This window comes from Seriola aureovittata, chromosome 6 (genome assembly GCF_021018895.1).
Source record: "Seriola aureovittata isolate HTS-2021-v1 ecotype China chromosome 6, ASM2101889v1, whole genome shotgun sequence".
In the NCBI taxonomy this organism is placed as follows: domain Eukaryota; kingdom Metazoa; phylum Chordata; class Actinopteri; order Carangiformes; family Carangidae; genus Seriola; species Seriola aureovittata.
The window spans coordinates 12,730,697-12,750,162 of record NC_079369.1 but is presented as its reverse complement, the minus strand read 5'-3'; the positions used below and the strand labels follow the sequence as shown (position 1 = coordinate 12,750,162).

General features: G+C 41.1%; 1 protein-coding gene across 4 annotated transcripts in view; it reads right to left on the bottom strand.

Moving 5' to 3' along the window:
• The window catches only part of arhgef18b (rho/rac guanine nucleotide exchange factor (GEF) 18b), a 43,894-nt gene that overhangs the window by 16,864 nt on the left and 7,564 nt on the right, over positions 1-19,466 (bottom strand). For 3 of the 4 annotated variants that reach the window (XM_056378224.1, XM_056378223.1, XM_056378225.1), the window contains 17 exons: positions 19,088-19,244; positions 18,199-18,325; positions 18,036-18,090; positions 16,775-16,849; positions 16,065-16,173; positions 15,518-15,707; positions 6,866-6,933; positions 5,974-6,019; positions 4,316-4,523; positions 3,598-3,704; positions 2,373-2,513; positions 1,785-2,035; positions 1,424-1,549; positions 1,178-1,295; positions 798-1,052; positions 471-547; positions 66-244 (listed from right to left, as the gene is read on the bottom strand). In XM_056378224.1, the coding sequence (XP_056234199.1) occupies positions 66-244; positions 471-547; positions 798-1,052; positions 1,178-1,295; positions 1,424-1,549; positions 1,785-2,035; positions 2,373-2,513; positions 3,598-3,704; positions 4,316-4,523; positions 5,974-6,019; positions 6,866-6,933; positions 15,518-15,707; positions 16,065-16,173; positions 16,775-16,849; positions 18,036-18,090; positions 18,199-18,325; positions 19,088-19,244 (2,289 nt within the window). Of the gene's footprint in view, positions 1-65; positions 245-470; positions 548-797; positions 1,053-1,177; positions 1,296-1,423; positions 1,550-1,784; positions 2,036-2,372; positions 2,514-3,597; positions 3,705-4,315; positions 4,524-5,973; positions 6,020-6,865; positions 6,934-15,517; positions 15,708-16,064; positions 16,174-16,774; positions 16,850-17,374; positions 17,431-18,035; positions 18,091-18,198; positions 18,326-19,087; positions 19,245-19,466 lie in introns of those variants that run through there. The other variant, XM_056378226.1, reaches the window with a different exon arrangement.

Here is a 19,466-nt window from a genome sequence, read left to right as displayed (position 1 = left end):
TTTCCATAATTTTGGACCAGCATAGAGATTTTGTGTGAGTTTTCTCTCTGTGTAACTGCAGCTACCTCTCGACAGCTTGCCGTATTTGTGTCATCCAAGTGTTTCGCTCCTCCTTGGAGGTGGTGTGGATCTCGTACATCTCTGGCTCATTGGAGGAGGCACAGATAAGAAACATGGCTTTCTCCTCATGGGCCACTTCCCTGACTATAAGCTTCTGAAGAGAGATCACTGACGGCTTGCTATCCTGAGTAGATCAAAAAAAGAACAAGAAGGGATTACTGACCTTACTTGTTACTAGTACTTAATAAAAACTGATAAATGACATTCACAGATGAGCATTACAGATCATGCATAGGATTCTGAAGGTAAAAAATTCCTGCTCTTTTCACTGTGCATTATTTATGTATTCCTCTTTAAAACAAATGCCATTTTTGTTATACTGACAGAAAGATCAAAGGTAAATCACTTACCACAGTGGCAAATACATATCTCTGGTCCTTCTCTTGTAACAAGAGCAACACATCTGACAGAAGAACTGCAAGAATATCTGGAAAAGCAAAAATCAGAGATGAGAGTTTCTGGCTTCAGCCTGCAAGCTGGAAAAAGCCAGATGATATCAGACTAGACACATTTTAAATGTGAGTATCCTTTTTAATGTTAACTAAGTTCACAACAACCTTGCAAAGGATCAGCACGACACATTATTGATTTCTTTTTAATAGAACAGCATATACAGTATATTCACACTTCTGTATAGTAGGTCAGTGAGTATTTTGTTTAATCATGCCTTATCATACCTTTGAGTCTGCCAGATGCAGCTTTCCAGTTGACTGTGCCCTCATGAAGCAGCCATCTCCTGCTCGGTGCCAGGTCCTCCCTGCGAAACACTCGGCCATCTTTGATTTTTCCCAGTGCTTTGAGCTCCACCTTGTTGTATATGTCTCTGAGTCGGGACATCTTCTCATAGAGATTAACCAGCGTGTCCACCTTAATGATGGTGTCCTTAATCAGACCCAGAGCCCGAGTCAGATCCTCATGCTCCTCTGTTCCCACTAGAGACAGAAAAAATATTTTACAGATTAAGTCAAATTTAAACTATAATGACTGAGGTTATTCCTCACTAAATGCATTGGTGCACCCTCTTCATCAGTGATTGTAATTTAATTAGCAGAAAGACCTTCAGTGTTGTGTAGAATACGCTCCACTAGTACTGGGTACTTGGTAATGCGCTGCGTCACCAACAGAATACACTCGGTCACTCCTAACCTCCGCACAATGGACAGGTTGTTGATTTTCTGAGATAAGAAAGAGCATGATTTAATTTAACATGTATCAGATTGCAAGTGGATTTAATACACTACACTGGAGAGTTACTGTGGATTAAATCTGACATCAAAAATCAGCATATGATAGTGTGTCTTACCCGTATGATGTTGTGGAACTTTTTATTGTTTTGCAGCTGTTCTTTGTAGTAGCTGACAGCCTCAGTGTGGTGACTGCAGAAATCTCCATAGCTTTCCTTCATCCTCTCTCCGATTTCACCTGAGAACTGGGGAACAAAAGAAACTGTCATCTCTGTCACCTAGGCGGCTCACGGTTCTGTTTTGGCAGTCTGTGTTTGTGTGCTGGCCCACACTGCACCATGGCCGATGTATTATGCTCTTTATATATAACTTGTGTACCATATTGAGAATGTGTAACTATCATGTGATGTGTTTGAAGAAATCGACGCTGGGCATTTGTAAGCAAGTGTGTTCTTGCCAGAGACGCTACATATCACCTACCTGCGTGATCAGAATGTCTGCCACTCTGTTGATGGTGTAGTTCCTGTCGCTAGGTGAGATGAGGTTTTCTCGTCGCCGCTCTTTGAGACAAGACAGGAAATGTGTGTGAAGATCGAGGAGGTTTTCCAAGCGGGGGAACAGACAGTCCAGCCTGCCCGAGTCCATCTGGAGGTTCTCCTTCAGCTCTCGGACGTAGACACGAAGCATTATCTTCAGTGTTCGCACATGGTGCATCTCCGTCTGCATCAGCTCTGTACAATGACATTAAAGTTTTATGTTTATGTTCTGCCATATTTTGAGAAGAAAGAATGATGAATGGAATACAAAAGACCATATCTCTGGCTCTGCTGCTTTGATTTCGATACATTTTTTCAACTTTGTATTGGGAGTCCAACAATGTTACAGAATTGCAAAATGCTAAATTTTACCTCATCTTTTTTGATTATTTCCCTGACATTGTGTGCAGTACTGCTTCCAAAATCACAGTTCACACCAACCCTAACCAACCAATGAGCTCATTGATTGAATAGTTGAATGAATTCATTGAACGGCAATATGTTTGAACACGCCCAAAACAATCACACTCACCATATATCACATCCTGTCTCTTCACCATTTCTTTAGAGTGCCTCTTAACATACTGCTGGTCAACTGCCAAACTCCATGACTCCGCCTCCAGGTCCTGGGCATCAGACTCCAGATCAGCCCGCACTGCTGTATAGTGAGCATCTGAAGAGAGGGGCAGAGACATCGAAATCTATGACCCATTACAGTGTTATAATCCCGATATGGCAGGAAACAGCACAATGTTGGAGGCCCATGTTTAGATCAGTGTTTTCACAGCGACGTCAGAAGTCAACATAAGCATCCCTGAAACAATCCAGTCTATGTCAAGAATTATAGTCTGGCTCCATGTCAGCTAGGCAGGATGGAGGAACTTCTGACATGTGGGCCTGACCCTGGATTGTGCGGCTGACAGTCGGCCTCTTCATCATTAAGGAGGCACCCACTTTCAGACTGTCGAAAAGTGATGTTGACACAAAAAGAGCAGATCTAGGACAGCAGGTAACTCGAGACTCAATTCCTAAATCATGAACAATGACTTTCAAAAGATGATTCCCTTACAAAAGGTTTCCAAATACTTTCTGCGAAGCCTCCAAGTTTAAGAATAGTTCACTGATGACTTCATGTCTCGTCTGTTTGTGTTTTGGCAGCGCTTAAAATGATATATGGAGATAGTGACAAGGCAATATGACCCACACAATCTTAACTCCACAAATGAATTTGTCAAAACAATTTTTTTTTTCTTTAAATCTGAAATACGAGGCTTTTCCCAACAATTTTGATCATGTTTTGATGTCAACAATGCATTGTAAATGTGGTAACTCTTGAACATCACATTAATAAGGATTGTGATTAAGCTTAAAAAAAAGATGTGAGGGACTATGCCAACCCTGCACTTGCATAGCTCGTTCATGGTATGGGTGTGTCCCATAAAACAGTAAATCCTGAGACATGCTACCTGGGAAAAAAACACTAGTACGCAGTTAGCCTGTCTGTCTCTCCCACACACTCCAGCTTAATGAGACAGGGTGAGGTCACTCCTGACTCCACGAAACACACTCCATACACTCACCTCCCTGGATTTAGGAAAACTCCCTGAAGACAAACACACAGATCTTAGAAAAGGCTAAACGGGCTGAAAACGTACTTATAAAGAACAGTGTTACCACCATAACAATCTCCCTCAGAGTAAATCATTTCAGCCATGAGTGGAACTGTTGAAATTCAATCCCCACCTCAGTCAACTCACCTTCTACGATGATAGACTCGGTGGTGGAGGGAGCGAGGGAAATGGCGTCTTCATTGCAGCGTTTGGAGCGGAGAGCATCTGTCTCATCCATCTCCCCAGGGAGGGATCTGAGGGATGACAACCACAGGTCCAAGGTGGCATACATGCTGACACTGATACCACTCAAACCCTCTGGCTAGTGGTAGCCTAAATACACTTAAGACCCAACACACATATATACAGTTCCACATAGAATGACACACAGAAGCAAAACCCAGGTAGCTACATTTGTCTTTCCTTCCTTCCTTCTTTCCTCCATACTGTTGCCCGGCTGTCGCTCCCTCTTTTTCTGGTCTTGTTAACACCTTTCCTGATTCTCTCTCTCTTTCTCACTCCCACTTTTCTTAGTGATGCAGTGTAAAAGTAGTCCACTTCTGAGAATTGTCTACTTTCAGTTTCAAAAGGCTGTATTATTAGAAAAAAAAAGTGTGCCTTGATATGTCAACTATAAATACACATCTCAGGATGACATAGAGAAAATAGTATTTGAGCAGCAAAGAGAAGAATCTATAAATATTCAGCGTTAACATACAATATTGAGCAAATCCTGCAAACATCGACAGCATTATAGATTTGAGAGAAAGATTTAACTTTTCAACTCCCAGTCAAAAGGAAGCCTGTCATTCAGGAGCAATCTTTTTAAAAGTAAACTAGTTAAAAAAAAAAAAGAGATACTCACCCTGAGCTGTTGTGGTGATGGAGGCTGTGGCCAAGGCTGGAGGTAGGGGTTGCAGAGGAGTAGGTGGTATGGGCGGCAGTCAGCTGAGTGTTAGGTCCCCACTGACTAACGGTCATGCCTGGGGTGCTGAGAAAACCTTGGTGGCCATCCAGGGTCTGTGATGAGGCAGGGCCTGCCTGATCCCGCTCTCTGTCCCGGTCTTTTAGCGCTGGGGAGGAAAGATGAGAGACGGGTGAACTGAGGGAATGAGAGGGGACGGAGGGGGAACATAAGGAGAAACTAGGAGAAGGGAGAGAGAAAGGAGAGGATGACCAGCGGAGAGGAGAAGACGACAAGGAGGCCAGTGGGTGCCTGTTTGACTCCTGCCTCTGTCGAACCCTGTATTTTTTCAGCCAAGATCGAGGAAGGGATCGGAAGAATCGGCAGGTGATCAGGTCGCGGTGCATCAACACTCGCATCCCCACACGTCCAGACAGACTCCACAATGAGGTGGAGGAAGGTGGGGAGGAGGAGTTGGATGGTTTAGCCATTCTGGAGCACGCTTTGGATGCCCTCGTGGTTTGGAAAGTGCCTTCGGTAACTGCAAGCTCCATTGCGAATGTCTCAAATTAAAAGGAGTAGCAGAAGGAGATGTTTGATAATCCAAACTCCACAGTATCTCTGCCACAGCATCAGTAGCAGAGAACAGCGCGTAGCCTGGTTTTATACACAACGCCCCGATCGTTTATCTCTTATAGAAGCTTCTGGAAAGAAGCACACCCTTTTATGTTTCTCGCACTTTCTGATGACGGACTTTTCCTCAATTCCTGTCTCTGCTCCTTTTCTTCCCGACCCCCTGCACAAGCTACTGATTGGCCAGAGCAGGGCTTGAGGAGAAATCAGGTGTGGCTGACAGGACTCCAGCTGTTCAAAAGAGAATAACAACTACAGGACAGGAGATTAACTTAAGCTGTTGCTGCCTCTGCAGCTGCTCATGTCTCCTGTGGGGTCAATCACATGCAACAGGACCTGTTGAATGTTACAATTAGCACTACCTGAAATTTCCTGGTATGGACCAATTCATGATAATGAATCAAGACATCTATTCCGAGACTGAAATGAGTGAAATTACCTTTAATCTAACCTTTTACAAAAGAAGAAATAATACTGTAACAAAGAAATTGGCAGATATTCTTTCAAATTAACAAATTGTAAAGATCTGACTTAGTTCTGCTTCCCTTTGTTCTTTGTATATTGATATAAATTCAACTTCTGTGTATAGATTGTACGTACAACATTACTAAATCTATCCCAAATTCGCACAATAACTGAACCAGAAGTAAATCGCCTGACTGTTCTTAACAAAAGCTAATCATCACCTTTGCCTACAGCCTGTTGGAGGCCAATCTCCCCCTCTACGCTCAGTGTGTAGGCAGACACACATACTATTAACACCCACACACCCATATACACAACACACACAAAAAAAAAAGAAAAAAAGATTTGCAGACTGAAGAAATAGGATCCATAGGGTCCATCCTCATCCTTTTCATCCTCTGCAAACCCCCCGAGAGGCAATCAGCTCTCTTTAATTTGACACAAGGGGGCTAAAGCTGCCTTCTTTTCCATCAATGCATTCTCCCTACTATAGCACGTCCGCACATGCATGTTCTACTTACCAAGGTTAGGAGATCCTGATGAGCTGGTCTTCGGTAGAAAATCTCTCTGTGTGGAGAAAATAAAGACAGCATAATTTCAAGGCCTTCATCTCAGGCTTTTATCAGCTGAGTGACAGATTACAAAATGCCTAAAAATTTGCACACTCTCACTGTAGTTTCTTTACAGGACGAGACTGCTCTTGTGGACAAGGACTTTGCATGACAAGCAAAGTACATCTCAGGCAGACTCATATTCTAGAGTGGACAGAGGCATGTCATCTTCAGCGGAGTCATCTTAAAACCCCAGGCTTGAAAGAGCATAAAAACATCTCTGCCAAATGTGGAATTATGCTTCTCTGTAGCTACATATATACCTGATACTAGATAGAAGGTTCAACCACGGTTAATATGCACCTCCTCAATAATTTTACAAAGGAGCATAAAGCAAGGAATATGTGGAGAAATCAGACTCATGGATGAAGTAGAAGAAAAGCTCAGAAAAATCTTCAAATTTGGATTTTACAATCTAGCACAGTCCCAACACTCATTTAGTGTTGCAGTGGTGCTACAAGGATTAAAGGGTTAAATTTAACCTATAAATTATGCAACTATAATTCAGATTCAACCATCACAGGAATCTACAGCAAGACTGCCAAAATACTACGACAAAGAAACTTAAATCTGACCGTCACACAAATACTGGCTTTTTTTTTTTTTTTTTTTTAACTACCATTTCTATTAATCTTATTTTTCTCTATCCTGAGTTCATTTCGTGCCACTGATCCAGTGTCTGACCACATACATGTGTATATAACTAGTCACTATATGCTAAATAGTAACACAGTGGAAGGTAGTAGGACGACTTTCCTGTTGTCTTAGTCCTTGTTTTTCTATGCCCCAGTGGAGTGTTTACCTTATTCTTGCTGCTGGTGCAGTCACCCAGCAGAGACTTACAGTTCTTGTGAACGTTCACGGCACAATCTGAAAAACAGCAGGACAGGAACAGAGGATCAGTGTTGCATTAGTCTTGCTAGGCCAGTTGTATACAGTATACAGATTGTACAGTATACAGAGGCTACAGTGGTGACTTCTGGATTGAATATGGATGGGAACAATGAAACAGTAAACCAAGTCGGAGGTTTCAAAACCAACCCAACCGCTGCCGAAGGCGGTGTTCAAAGTAGAGGGCTGTGATTCAAAGAAAACACTGGAACAAAAGCCTGGAGGCACAGTATTCTTACAAAGTGACCTCATGGGGCTGCTGCAGCAGTAACTCTATGGCTTCTGTTTGTTAATAAGTACATGATACAGACTCTCACTGTAAGGCAGGTCAGGAACTGCCTTTTTCTCAGTAATACATTTCACTTTTTGTTCACTTTCCTCCCTGTATGGAAAACAAAGCTTTTGTTGTCAGGTGTAGATGGAGTGGCTGATTGTGTCTCCGCTGATTAGCACAGATACAAATCAGAGATGTTTTGGAAAAACACACTGAGAGCAGTAAGTTCTCTCCTCCGTGTTCTGCTCACTTACTGGAAAGACAAAACATTGGTAAAACAAAACAGTTCAATCTTTCAGCCTGGCTACATACTGTATAAGGTAAAGATCATAAGCCTATTTCAAGGGACTAGGCTGGCCAAGCAAATTAAGTCATGACCATGCAAAGTCGGATCCCAACCCAGCCAGGTAAAACACGTGGCCTTCAATGCAAAACATATACAGATGTGCAAAAGTGCAGGAATGCATATACACACTAAAATGAGAGCTGCTTCTCTGTAAAGAGAGGCTGAGCAGTGGGAGCAGGGTGGATGAGTTTAACAAATTGATTGAATGTAGTAATTAATGACAACAGGCCAGCTGACTGCATTACGTGGGTCTATACTGGAAAATACAGGGGCCAAAAAAGAGAAAATGTAATTAATTTTGTGTGTCTTATTGCGTTTATGATACTACTACTACTCAGATATAATTTTAAGATAACAATGGTCTTAATGTTTTCATTATTTTTATTTTACCACTTCATTTTGTTCCCCTCAAACTTGCATTTTACAATTTCAGATTTATCATCATATTTTTTGGAATGATTAGTGATCCGAGTTAAAAAATCAATGAATTAATAAATAAAAAACTCAAATTTGACCAGCAACTACTATTTAAGACAAGTGAACAAAGTGAACGTGGCAGTATTAAAAGCAACTTAAACCCAAACTGCCCCCTCTACATTAACCATATTACATGGGCCAATAGGCACTTTTGTGATTGTTTGAATCTTGTTGACAAAGGCTCTGCTTATGTTAACAACACAGAGTAAACATAACCCATGCTAGCAAATTCCACTAACTGCTGTACAGCCTACTATAAAGGCTTCTATTGCTTATTTCCCTTTTGTGTGCTGGCACAATGAACACAATGACAAAAACACTCTTTCCTGTACAGGAAAAGCATGAAACATTAGGAGAAATTATCATTTGTGTGTGCAGTGATTGAGGAAGACATAAAGAATAGATACACATATTATGAGAGTCATTTATATTGCAGAGTATTAGCATAATCTATCATATTTTGCCCTTTTACTTTTAAGAACTAGTCCTAACCAATCTATTATTTCCACTTCATTCACAATCTGTAGCCTACCCCCTCTGCCTCCTTCTCTCTGGTAATAAATGAACAATTGCTGGCTAAGCTGAAGGAAAAGAAAACAGAAAGTGGCTTCTGAATAATCTTCACCAGCAGTGCTGTGTCCCTCTTTGAGTTGGGTCCAGCAGTACTGAAGTAACACAGATGCAGAGCAGTGCAACATTTGCCCAATAGCACAAAACATCTAATACAAACAACCTTTTTAGATGTTATTGCTTCAGATCAGACGGTCCTCTTTGGATTACACTCAGTTTTGAAACCAGAGAATTTTTTTTTCCCTTTAGAGGAAGAAATGGGCACTGAAGTCAGTAAGTCAACAAACTCATCAGCAATAGCAGATAATTTTCCACCTCGCTTCAACTAACGCGCAAAATAACACATATCTCTGCCAGCCTGGCTCTTCCTGACAAAAGACATCAAGCACAACATACCGTCAATGTCTAATCAAGTCAACCAGGACAGTAATACACCGTCTTACCATCTTCAACAAAGCCTGAACACACTGACCGGGAAAGGCTGGGAAAAGTATTGCTAAGAACAGGCAGAGATAAGAGGACCTGACGGATAAGCAGATCTAAATGGAGTAAAAAGCAATGTCATTATAACAATATCACTTCAAAGTCATCACTGAAGAACCCAAGAGTAAGCCATTTCTGTTTAGGAATGTGTAGTTGAGGTAATTATGTTCAAAAAGTGTTCAAAAGAATTTTTGCTCAACAAAACTAAAAGAAAAAATATCCCAAGATAAGAAAGAACACTGTGTATTTCTGTTTACTGATATCAGAGAGCTTATCAGCATTAACAGCTACAGACCACCCCGATGTTTGGTAATAGCACCATGTGTGATACCTGCGGTGAAAATAAAGAAATGCTTCATTAGAAAAAAGTCACAACTGAAAGATCAGTTCTGACGTCAGGCCAGCACATACTGTCACTGTGGTTAATGTCGTCAGGTGGACCACATGGGTGAGTGTCAAAGAGCTCTGCCACTCTTGAGCTGTGTAATAAAGTTCCAGTCACTCAGTCGTGACAACTGCACTGTGGTTTGCAGCTGATCCACGGGACACTCAGCCCCCATAAAAAACCACCACCACACCCAACATCTGCTGACTGGTAACTACGCTAATCACACAAGAAGCACACTTGTGGTGTACAGCAGCACACACTTCAGTGAGTCAATCAGTGAACTAGAAATGAGGTCTAGGTCAGCACTGTGATCACCAGAATGATATCTTTCTGATGCTTGTCCTAAGCAGCCAAAAAAAGAAGCCAACAAACAAATCAACAGACAGGTGAAAATAAAATACAACAAACAACTTTAAAATCACGTGCTACTACTCAAACTCTACAGAAAGAAGGTAATGCCCCATGTTATCTTATGGGAGCGCCAGATAGCAATGGGTGGATTCTTCGAGGGAAACGTTTTCCTCACACGATAGGACACTTAAAAGTTGTTTTTGACATACAGACTACAAACACTGTCAAATTCAAAACAGGGTGTGTGAAATTGTAGGTAACTACACTAACTGTGTATATTTTACATTAGTGATGAAAAACAGGTTTTTAGATGCTGGTTTTGATTGAATTATTAAGAAGATGTAAAATTGCAGACACACAGTGTGCTTGAGACAAGCAATTAATCACGGATTTTATAAACTGTATTTTTGCTAATTTTATGTTGGACACCTGCATTGAACAGTAAAACTCCCCCCAACATTTGCACCTTCACAAAAGCAGCTAAACAGCAACCTTTTGATAAAAAAAAAAAAAATCAAATGAGTCTTTACATGTTGTTGTAATTTTTTTGAGCATCCTCTAAAAAAACATATCAATCTGTCCATACATAAAAATAGACGCATATATTATTTCGATCCTAAATTGTTATTTATTATCTAAATACATTATGTGTAACATGCTAAAACATACAAAACAACAGGGTGATGTCCTTTAAAGTAAACATTCCTACCTCCGACTGAATTATAGGTTCAAAATCATGTAGGCTACTGAAAGTGTGCTGCATTTTTAATGAGCCGCAGCATCTGCTTTTAAGTAATGTGGTCGTCAACTCCTCACATATGCCAGCATGTTCAGTTTAAGTGTATGAGGAGTGTGAAACTGCATGTCTATTCTGCTTATAAACTAAGCCCATACACAGTCACTTTAGATGGTGCAGTGCCTCCATATATAGATATATTCAATATGTCAGATTAATATTTCCTTTAGTTTCCTTTCACTATTCTCAAATACAAGAAATAACCCCAGTAAAACCACTTGTGCTCCATATCACCCTCTATAGTTCAGAGGAAAAACCCTACTACCACAAATGGGTTTCAAGTCCAACCTGGAGGAAAAGAAGCCACAACAGCCATTTTTAAAAAAGTATTACTTGATTACACAGAAGCCAAAAACTGACATCACCTGCTTCCTGTGTGTTAATGTGTGCATATGAGTTCAAGAGGTTACTTAATTCTATGAGACAACAGGGACAAAAACATCAACACTTTGGGCAAACTGAAGTAACCAGCCAAACTATGACATCATCTCGTGAAACAGGAGGAACTGGGGCTCAGGGAACTGTTTACTTAGTGAAGTGAAACATCTCTGTCACATTTCTCACCCAAAAAGAAGGGTCATGATTACTATTTAAGACCAGTAACAAAGAGACAATACTCAAAGGGGGAGGTAGAGGGATATCATCTATCTATTTATTGCCCCTTCAAATCATTACCCCTCTGATGATTAATCTGCCGACTAATCAAGCCTATAGGTAGCATGCAAATTAGATGATAACAACAGTTAAAGAGGTGAAAATCTACTAAGAGGCACTCAGAGGAGACATGGAGGCAGTCAAAACCTTAAATCTAGTCAAAGGCAGAGAGCCCAAAGAGTCAGGCATGCTGGAAGGCAAAGCAGTGATGCATGGAGAAGTGGTGTGCTAACAGGGTGAGATGGGTGAGACCCAGAGTCAGTGGAGTGGGCTGTTATGCACTGGCAGACCTGCCAAGCACAATTAGCACCATGTGACCCAGTCAAAGAGAAAACTCAGTCAGAACAGAGAGGTAGAGGAGTGAGGGGATAGGCTGAATGGTCACCCCGTCAGCCTGGGCCATTCCTATTGCCTGATGCTAATAAAGCACTGGTAGAGGGCATCACCTGCCCGGCTGAGGAATTACAAGAATTTGACACTGAAGAATAACACCATTTAACACATCGAGGATCATTGAGTCTCATAATACAGAGCCAGTTAGCTGCCTGAGTCTCTGAGCCAACTATAACGGGGTGGGAACACTAGAAATACAAGACTGTTTAACACAGACAGACGCACCTCGCCATCTAACTGCAAATGCGAATATTGTTACTTGTACTAACCTCTGATTTCCCCACCACATCAGGGGAAACATCCGAGCATGCCAGAAACATTTTAACAGCTGACTCCAGATATAGTAGTAGTAATAGTTATCTTCGAGGCTAACGTTAGCTTAGTTAGCAATCACCTGTTGAGCTTCATGCAAAGTCTGCAACCCATGGGCAAAGACAAACTCCTGAAAGGACACATAAAGTGAATTTGAAGGGAAGTTGCGCAACATTAGGTTAACGAGGATAAACAGCGCTGGTGTGGCTCTGTGTTCGTTTATACAAACTATCACTTTCAGCTAATTAAAGCCAACAGCTTACCCAACTAACCTTGTTTTTCAAATAGTAGCGGTTGTAGGCAGGCTAACAACGCTAGCGTTAAGTGGCTAATAGCTAGTCAAGCCATACGTTCAGTCTAAGCTTATTTGAAACAGTTTGCGAGAAAATAAATATCTATGGAACTTTAAAAGTGGCTTCACTTTGTTAACACACTGACTCAAACCCGACTAAACAACAAGCCTGTAGAGGACAAACGCAACAAGTGGTTGATTGGCTATTATTAGCATTTAGCTGGTTAGCTAGCGGCCAGGATGCCTGAAAACTCCCATTGAGCGAAACAACGGGAGTTATCCACCTGATCCCGCTTCGGACCATCGCTACAGTAGCTGCCTCTTACCGTTCAGCAAGACCCGAGTTGATCTGAATCAGCTGCATCCAGAGGGAAGTGTAGTCTGCCCGTGAGGTACATAAATCAGTTCAGCCATTGAAAATCAGTGGCAACAAGTATGCCACATTCTTGGTTTTGTCCAGTTTTGTGTCCTACTCTGCACTGGGAACAATCTCTGGCACACAAACGACGCATTCCACAGGCTGATTCTCGGCTGAATCCCCACAGGGCTTGGTTCAAATTAAAGGGACACTCACTTGTTTTCTCACGCCTGTGTATGTATGTGTGTATGTGTGTATGTGTGTATGTGTGTGTGTGTGTGTGTGTGTGTGTGTGTGTGTGCACCAACAATGCCAACAAGTGTCAACATTTAGGATTTGTGACTTTATCGGTGATGAATGAAGAGTTGCCACAGAGAGAAAGAGAGTGAGATAGATGTGTTATTGGTTTCTGGTTAATGTCTTAAAGAAGCAGCGCTGTCTGAATCACACTGGATATGTGGTGCCCTGTGTCTTGTGAAATATGCCAGAGCAACTTTGTTTAATAAGCACACTATTAAAAACAATCATACATTATATCCCTTCCTGCCAGACTGTGAGATTTATAAATGTTCTGTACATATTATGGCTTTTGTCTCCCACAGACAAAAAGGAGCCAGGGAACTTATGAGGTTACAGCCATGAAATAATGGGGATAGTGGGAGCACAGAATTTCATTTCTAACTGCTCTTCTCCTTGCACTCCTGCAAATTATCCACTTCAGAGAAAATTAAATGGTACTAATATTGAGAATGGTACTGTTCCGCCTTGGGAACTTTATTTGGTGATGTGAAATTCACCACCTGACCACATGTCTTATGAGAAGACAGTCGCCGAATTACAGGAATGCCAACAAATGTGTCCACAGATGTGATTAAACATCATTCTGGCTGTATCAGGATGATTAAGAGGAAATACCCTGTGGAAGTTTAAAAATATCACTTAAAAGAAAAAAAATACTAAAAATAAAAGGTCCAATGTTTGGGTCTAATGTTTTTTCTTCTGCCAAATAAATCAATAGATCATGTGCTTAATTAAGCATATTTATTCGAATACAATAATTTTGTCCTCCATCTCATTTTATGCTACTTTATAACTGCACTGATTATATTTCTGAGGCAGCTGCTGCACTTTCTACTCCACTTATCTGACATCTGCAGTTTCCAGTTATTTTACAGGTGAAACCATGTAAACATAGAATCACTTTACAGAATATGATGATAGATGGTGATAGATTAAATTACCTATAATATAAAAGTATATAGAGTAGTTAAAATTAGCTCTGCTTCGACAGCTAAAATGCTGCTTACACATTAATGCATCTGCAATATTTTTCAATGTATATTGTAAAATAATGCCAAATATAACAGGAAAAATTCTGCCATACGGCATTTTGAGAACATTTGCTACTTTTTGAACATTTAACTTCTTTTTTTACTTGTAATGGTGTCTTTTTACACTGAAATTGCTTCTGGTATTGCTACTTCTAGTTGTGTAAACATGTCAATACTGTCTTCACCACTATGTGCAAGTATCTATACGACAGCTGAACTTTCATAAGATTTAAATTTGTTGCCACACATTTTATAGTTCTTTCAGTCAGTGCAGCAAAGCCGAATGGAAACGATCAATTAACATATTGGCTAATTCTGCATTTACAATTTGTTATTAAAGTTAAACAGTTAGACATTATTTTAGGATTATCTCTGTTAATACTTTAGAACTATCCTGTTGTATATGAGTAATTAAATTGTACTTTAGCACAGCCGCATACGTCTGTTACAAAAGCTATGATACTAATGATAATAAACCAATTTCTACTGGATTTGAACACACTTCTTATTTTAAACTTTTGATTTTTCTGTTGGTAAGTTACTATCAACCAATATTCATGCAGCCTGACCTCTTGGATAAGAGTTTTTCCACTGTGCTCACCGCTGCCTGTACCAAGCAAACAGTTTTACATCTTTCATTAGGTATTACGGGCTTATCAGCTGACCTGCTGGCTGCAAAGGAGTGGCGCAACAGTAACAGAAAGAGGAACCGTGGGGCATTGAAATGCTCTGTACAGGTCTACTCCATGAATGGACACATAAAGCTGTGGTTGCCTCCAGACAAAACAGGGCCTGCTTTCTCATTGTGAGAGTTCATCATCCAACACACCAAAGATACTGGAAATGTGAAGAGTATTACAAGCCGGAGCAACAAAGTAAAGACATGCTGTAGATTCACATAAACATCTGTCAGAGGATGGTGATAACAAATCAGATAACACGTCTAAACAAATGAGCTGAGTTGTGAAACACAGGACATATGCAGTAATGATGCAGCGTGAAAAAGAGCACAGAGGGAATTGCAGACATCGTCAGTGTTTTTGTATGAAGTTTTTCACAAATGCTTTTTGAAGAGGAACTGAAAGGGAACACCATCTTCTTTTAGCAGAAAAGTGCAAAAGGAAAGCTACTGTCAAAATGACGAATGGCACTTGATGTAATTATGACTCTCTGCTATTTTACGTTCTGTGAATTTAATGCTGTAATTTCAACACAACAAAGGTGATAACGTGTATGGGAATACCATAAAGTCAGAAATAGCCTTCCACCTAAAGAGAATATTTGGGTGTTTCCTGATGAATTTGTGAATGGTTTTATTCATTACGCTTTGTGGCTACGTGTGATTGTGTGTGTGTGTGTGCGGCTGTGTTTGTGCTTGAGTGCTCCAATAACTGGTTAAGTGAGCGTGCGTGTGTGTAGCAGCATGGGTATGAATAGATACAAGTTTGTGTGTGAGCGCAACACCTGTGCACGTGTGTTTGTGTCATATTGAGGACAAGCGTGGGTGCATGTACACCTGTGGCTGTGGCGTTACTCACTCATGCACTGCAGGCCATGCTTTTTCTGCAGGGACTTGCCGCACAGTGAGCAGGTGGCACAGCTGGAAAAAGCGCCTGGCACCAAATGATGCCCACTGCTCATCCTGCTGCTGCCGCATACTTTCTCTTTGGCTTCCCTCTCCTTCTCCTTCCACTTCTCTTTCTGCTGCTCTTTTTCTCGGTTCTTACCCTGCAGAGGAACAAGAAAATCAAACACAGCGGGGAGTTTTTATACGCAATTGTGTGTGTGTTCTCTTTCACTGCGGCACATACTGCATTGCTGGGTATGACACAGAACCACATCGCAGGCAATATTTGTACGTTGTGTGTGAAGCAACATGCACCTCAGGATATGGTCTACGCGATATTATAAAATACAGAAATCACTTTTCTGCATTCCACATTAAAATGTGTTGCAGCATTTTTGTCCCAGGATTCTTAGTTCGTAAAGAAAACTGTAATCCTTATCAAGTCATATATGTTACTGCAGGTGGGATGGTATATTATAATGAGTTCGAAGCACTATTTGTCTTTGCTTTGGGTTTACCTTATCTTTATTGAAGGAGCCAGCCATCCTGTTCCTCAAAGAGCTAAGGGTCCTCTTCACCTTGGTGCCTTTCTCCACCTTCTCTGTACGATCCTCCTCTTCCTCATTCCTGGTAGAAGAGGCAGTGAATGCACCAACATAAGGAAACAGTCTCATGGCTGTCTTGTCTGCAGGAATTTAATCATCATCCTTCCCCACATTTGAAAATTACCAATAGTTACTGATAATTGTTTATTTGGTCATCTTGAAACTCTACTATATATTTTTTTAAATTCAGGTCAAGACAGGACAGGGTCTTATTATGTTATATTATGTTATACGACATATATCGTAACTGTTATGCTTTTTGTTAATAGTCAATCTGAAAAACAACATATACATAAAATGAATGAAGGGAAATGGGAAATTTTGTAGTAGAAACATTTACAATGATGAGAAAATTTACTGTGTTGTTTTCATGAAAGGAAACCACATTACTGCAAAAGCACAAGCAGCTGTCACTTCGCTGACACTTTATGTTTCACACCGTTTGGTTTTGACCACAACCTGTTATAGATAGCTAATGAAACACTTCTATGCGAAGGGACGGGACAGATAACAACCAATTAAAGATCTCTGAATTCTGTGAATATTTTTTTGCCCAAAATTGTCCATGAATGTGAATATTTCTGCAGCAGTGAAAAGAGAACAACAACAAGGACCGCACTTACTCATTAGAGAGGAACTCGTACCAAGTGACATTTCCTGATTCTTTGACATCTGATCTGTTGTTCCTCTGCTTTGCTCTGTGACACAGAATGACATGATTTAAATGGAGAGAGAATCAGTTTGAATGGTGAACTGGCACAAATATGATAGACAGATAGTACAATTTTTAAAGTCTTAAACATGCTGAAACATCGTAATAGGAGATTGACATCACAGCAAAAAGAAACACAATCTGAGCGTATGAGAGTAGTTTAGCCAACGGGAAACTTTAAAGGGAAGGGTTTCCCTCCATTAGCTTGGTTTCAGTGTCAGGTGACGTCAACTGATGATTTTGTGAAATAAAAAAAATGTCCACAGACCTTTTCCAGCTTTAATGGTAAACTGTGTCAGTGCACAAACAGGGGCATGCCAGAAACATTCATGCACAAACAATACATTGTGTACACAAACACACACCCACACAGTGCAGTGCTCCCCTTGGTCATAATGTGGCCTGCTGTGCTGCTGCTGCTGCTGCCGCTGCTGCTGCTGCTGTTTCGAGGACTGAGATTACATTTGAACAGCAGCAGGAGCGAGCAGACCTCCCTCTTCTGTTTACTTACCCATGGTACAGCTTTAGCTCCTGCAGGACTTTCTGTACCATCAGCCTAAGACAAACAAGACACTGAGGCTGAGTGTGGGCTGCGAGGAGTGGAGGAGAGGAGAGGAGAGGAGAGGAGAGCGAGCGACTGCTGGGAGCTGGGTGTCAAACTGTGATTTACAGAAGAATCCTCCCTCGTCTGCTGCTGCGTCCACACAATCGCCAGACACACACAAACACTCACAGTCACACTAGCACACATTAACAACACACACTCACACACACACACATTAAGGGGCCATCTAAGGAGCTGGGAGAGAGGACTGTGGGAGGAGGAGGTTGCAGACATATGACATAAAGCAGAAATGTCAGGAGGAAATGGGGAAAGCCCCTCTGTTACATGGGAGTTAGATAGCTGTACCAGACTATAACAATTCACAATTACAGAACAGTATGTGCATTACTGTACTGTGCCATTCAAAATGCTGCAGGTACAATTAAGACCAACAGCTGGATCCTGTGACTCAAACTGGAAAAGTAAACCTTTTTTTTTTCTCTCAAGCACCATTACCTGTCAGTCAGACTGAAGCATCTTATAGAAAGGAAATAGATTCTTCTAAGTGAGAAAGGGCTCCATGATCTAACTCAAGTGGCAGATGTAATTGATGTCAGTGTAGACTTACATATGGCTCTGTCCCTCAGTAGAATGTAGGTTTTCTTCTGGGTCGAATTCCTCCGCTACACGAGAGAAAGAAGTAAAGGTCAAATATGACGAAAACAGCTGCCCGCTGAGAGTAAAACACATAAACTAACATGTACTCTACATGAACAAACACTCAGCCTCACCTCCTGCTGCCCTTGCGGCCTGTTTGGATGTCTGCACAACTCGAGAAATGTGTGCAGCTCGGGAACATTCATCTGTGGCGAGGATCTCTGAGCGGGAATACAGATGTCTGCCAGGCACACCACCGGCCTGAAAACATTGGAGAATAAACACACACACAACGTACATCACGTGCACATTTGATCTGTTTGGACTCCCCTCTCTAACACACAGCAGACTCACTTATTATTAGTTGGTAGTTTACATGTAGTCGCTTTTGGTCACTTGATAAATAAGTTATTTTTCTGCAGGTTGTCACGACATTGTAAATGATGCACATTTAAAGTCTCAGCGTTTGGTTATTTTTTCACTTTCCACACTGTGACCACCCATCAGCCTTACTCCCTTAAAAGATCAGTCTGGTGATATTCTCCAGTTTTCATATTGTCAAAAAAAAAATCCAATCTAAAGACCGACAACAACAATGAATCGATCTTTATTATCTGTGTAGCCAAAACCTGATATATCTTATTATGGTCCGAAAACGGATACTGTAAAAAACACATGAACGAGCCACAGTGTTGGGCTGGGTGACGTGTTTTTTCTTTGTGATGAACTCATCTGTTTTTCTCATCTGTTTTAGGAAATGACTTTTGCCTTTTTTTTTTTTGAAGAAAAAAAAAAAGTATATATTGGTGACCCATTTTGAAAGATTTACATCCTCAGTGGGAAACTATGTGTATGGAGCTGAGTGCCACGGGCAGAGTAAGGAAGTTGGAAAGTACTGAGAAACTGAGAAAATGCACTGTTGGATTTGTCTTGAGAGATTAGATTTGTTGGCAATGATAAAAAAGTGACAAAAACATCTCTAGCCTTATCTATTAGGTATAGTATGTCACCGTTCGTCATTACCATGCTTGTGACCCTGGCTCTGGGACAGGGGAACCTCATCCTGGGACCATCCGTCTCATCCTCAGGGCAGGCCGTGCAGCTGTAGGTCTGCTGATGGCTCTCCTCGTCATCCTCTCTCTCTCCATCGCTGTCCATGGCCGTGGTATCCAGACTCAGTCTGACAGCACAGCACAGCAACAAACACACAGGAAGGGGGTTAACCAGCTTGAAATGTTTTTCAGTTTTGGTTCTCATAACATATTTTGGTGCGCAGTTCACTGTGCATACCTCAAAGTTGTCATGACAGCATTATTTAAAGAGCTAACTAAACCACCAGAAACCATTAAATAGTATAATGAGGGCAGAGCTGACGAGAGTCACAGTGAGTGATGCAGGATCA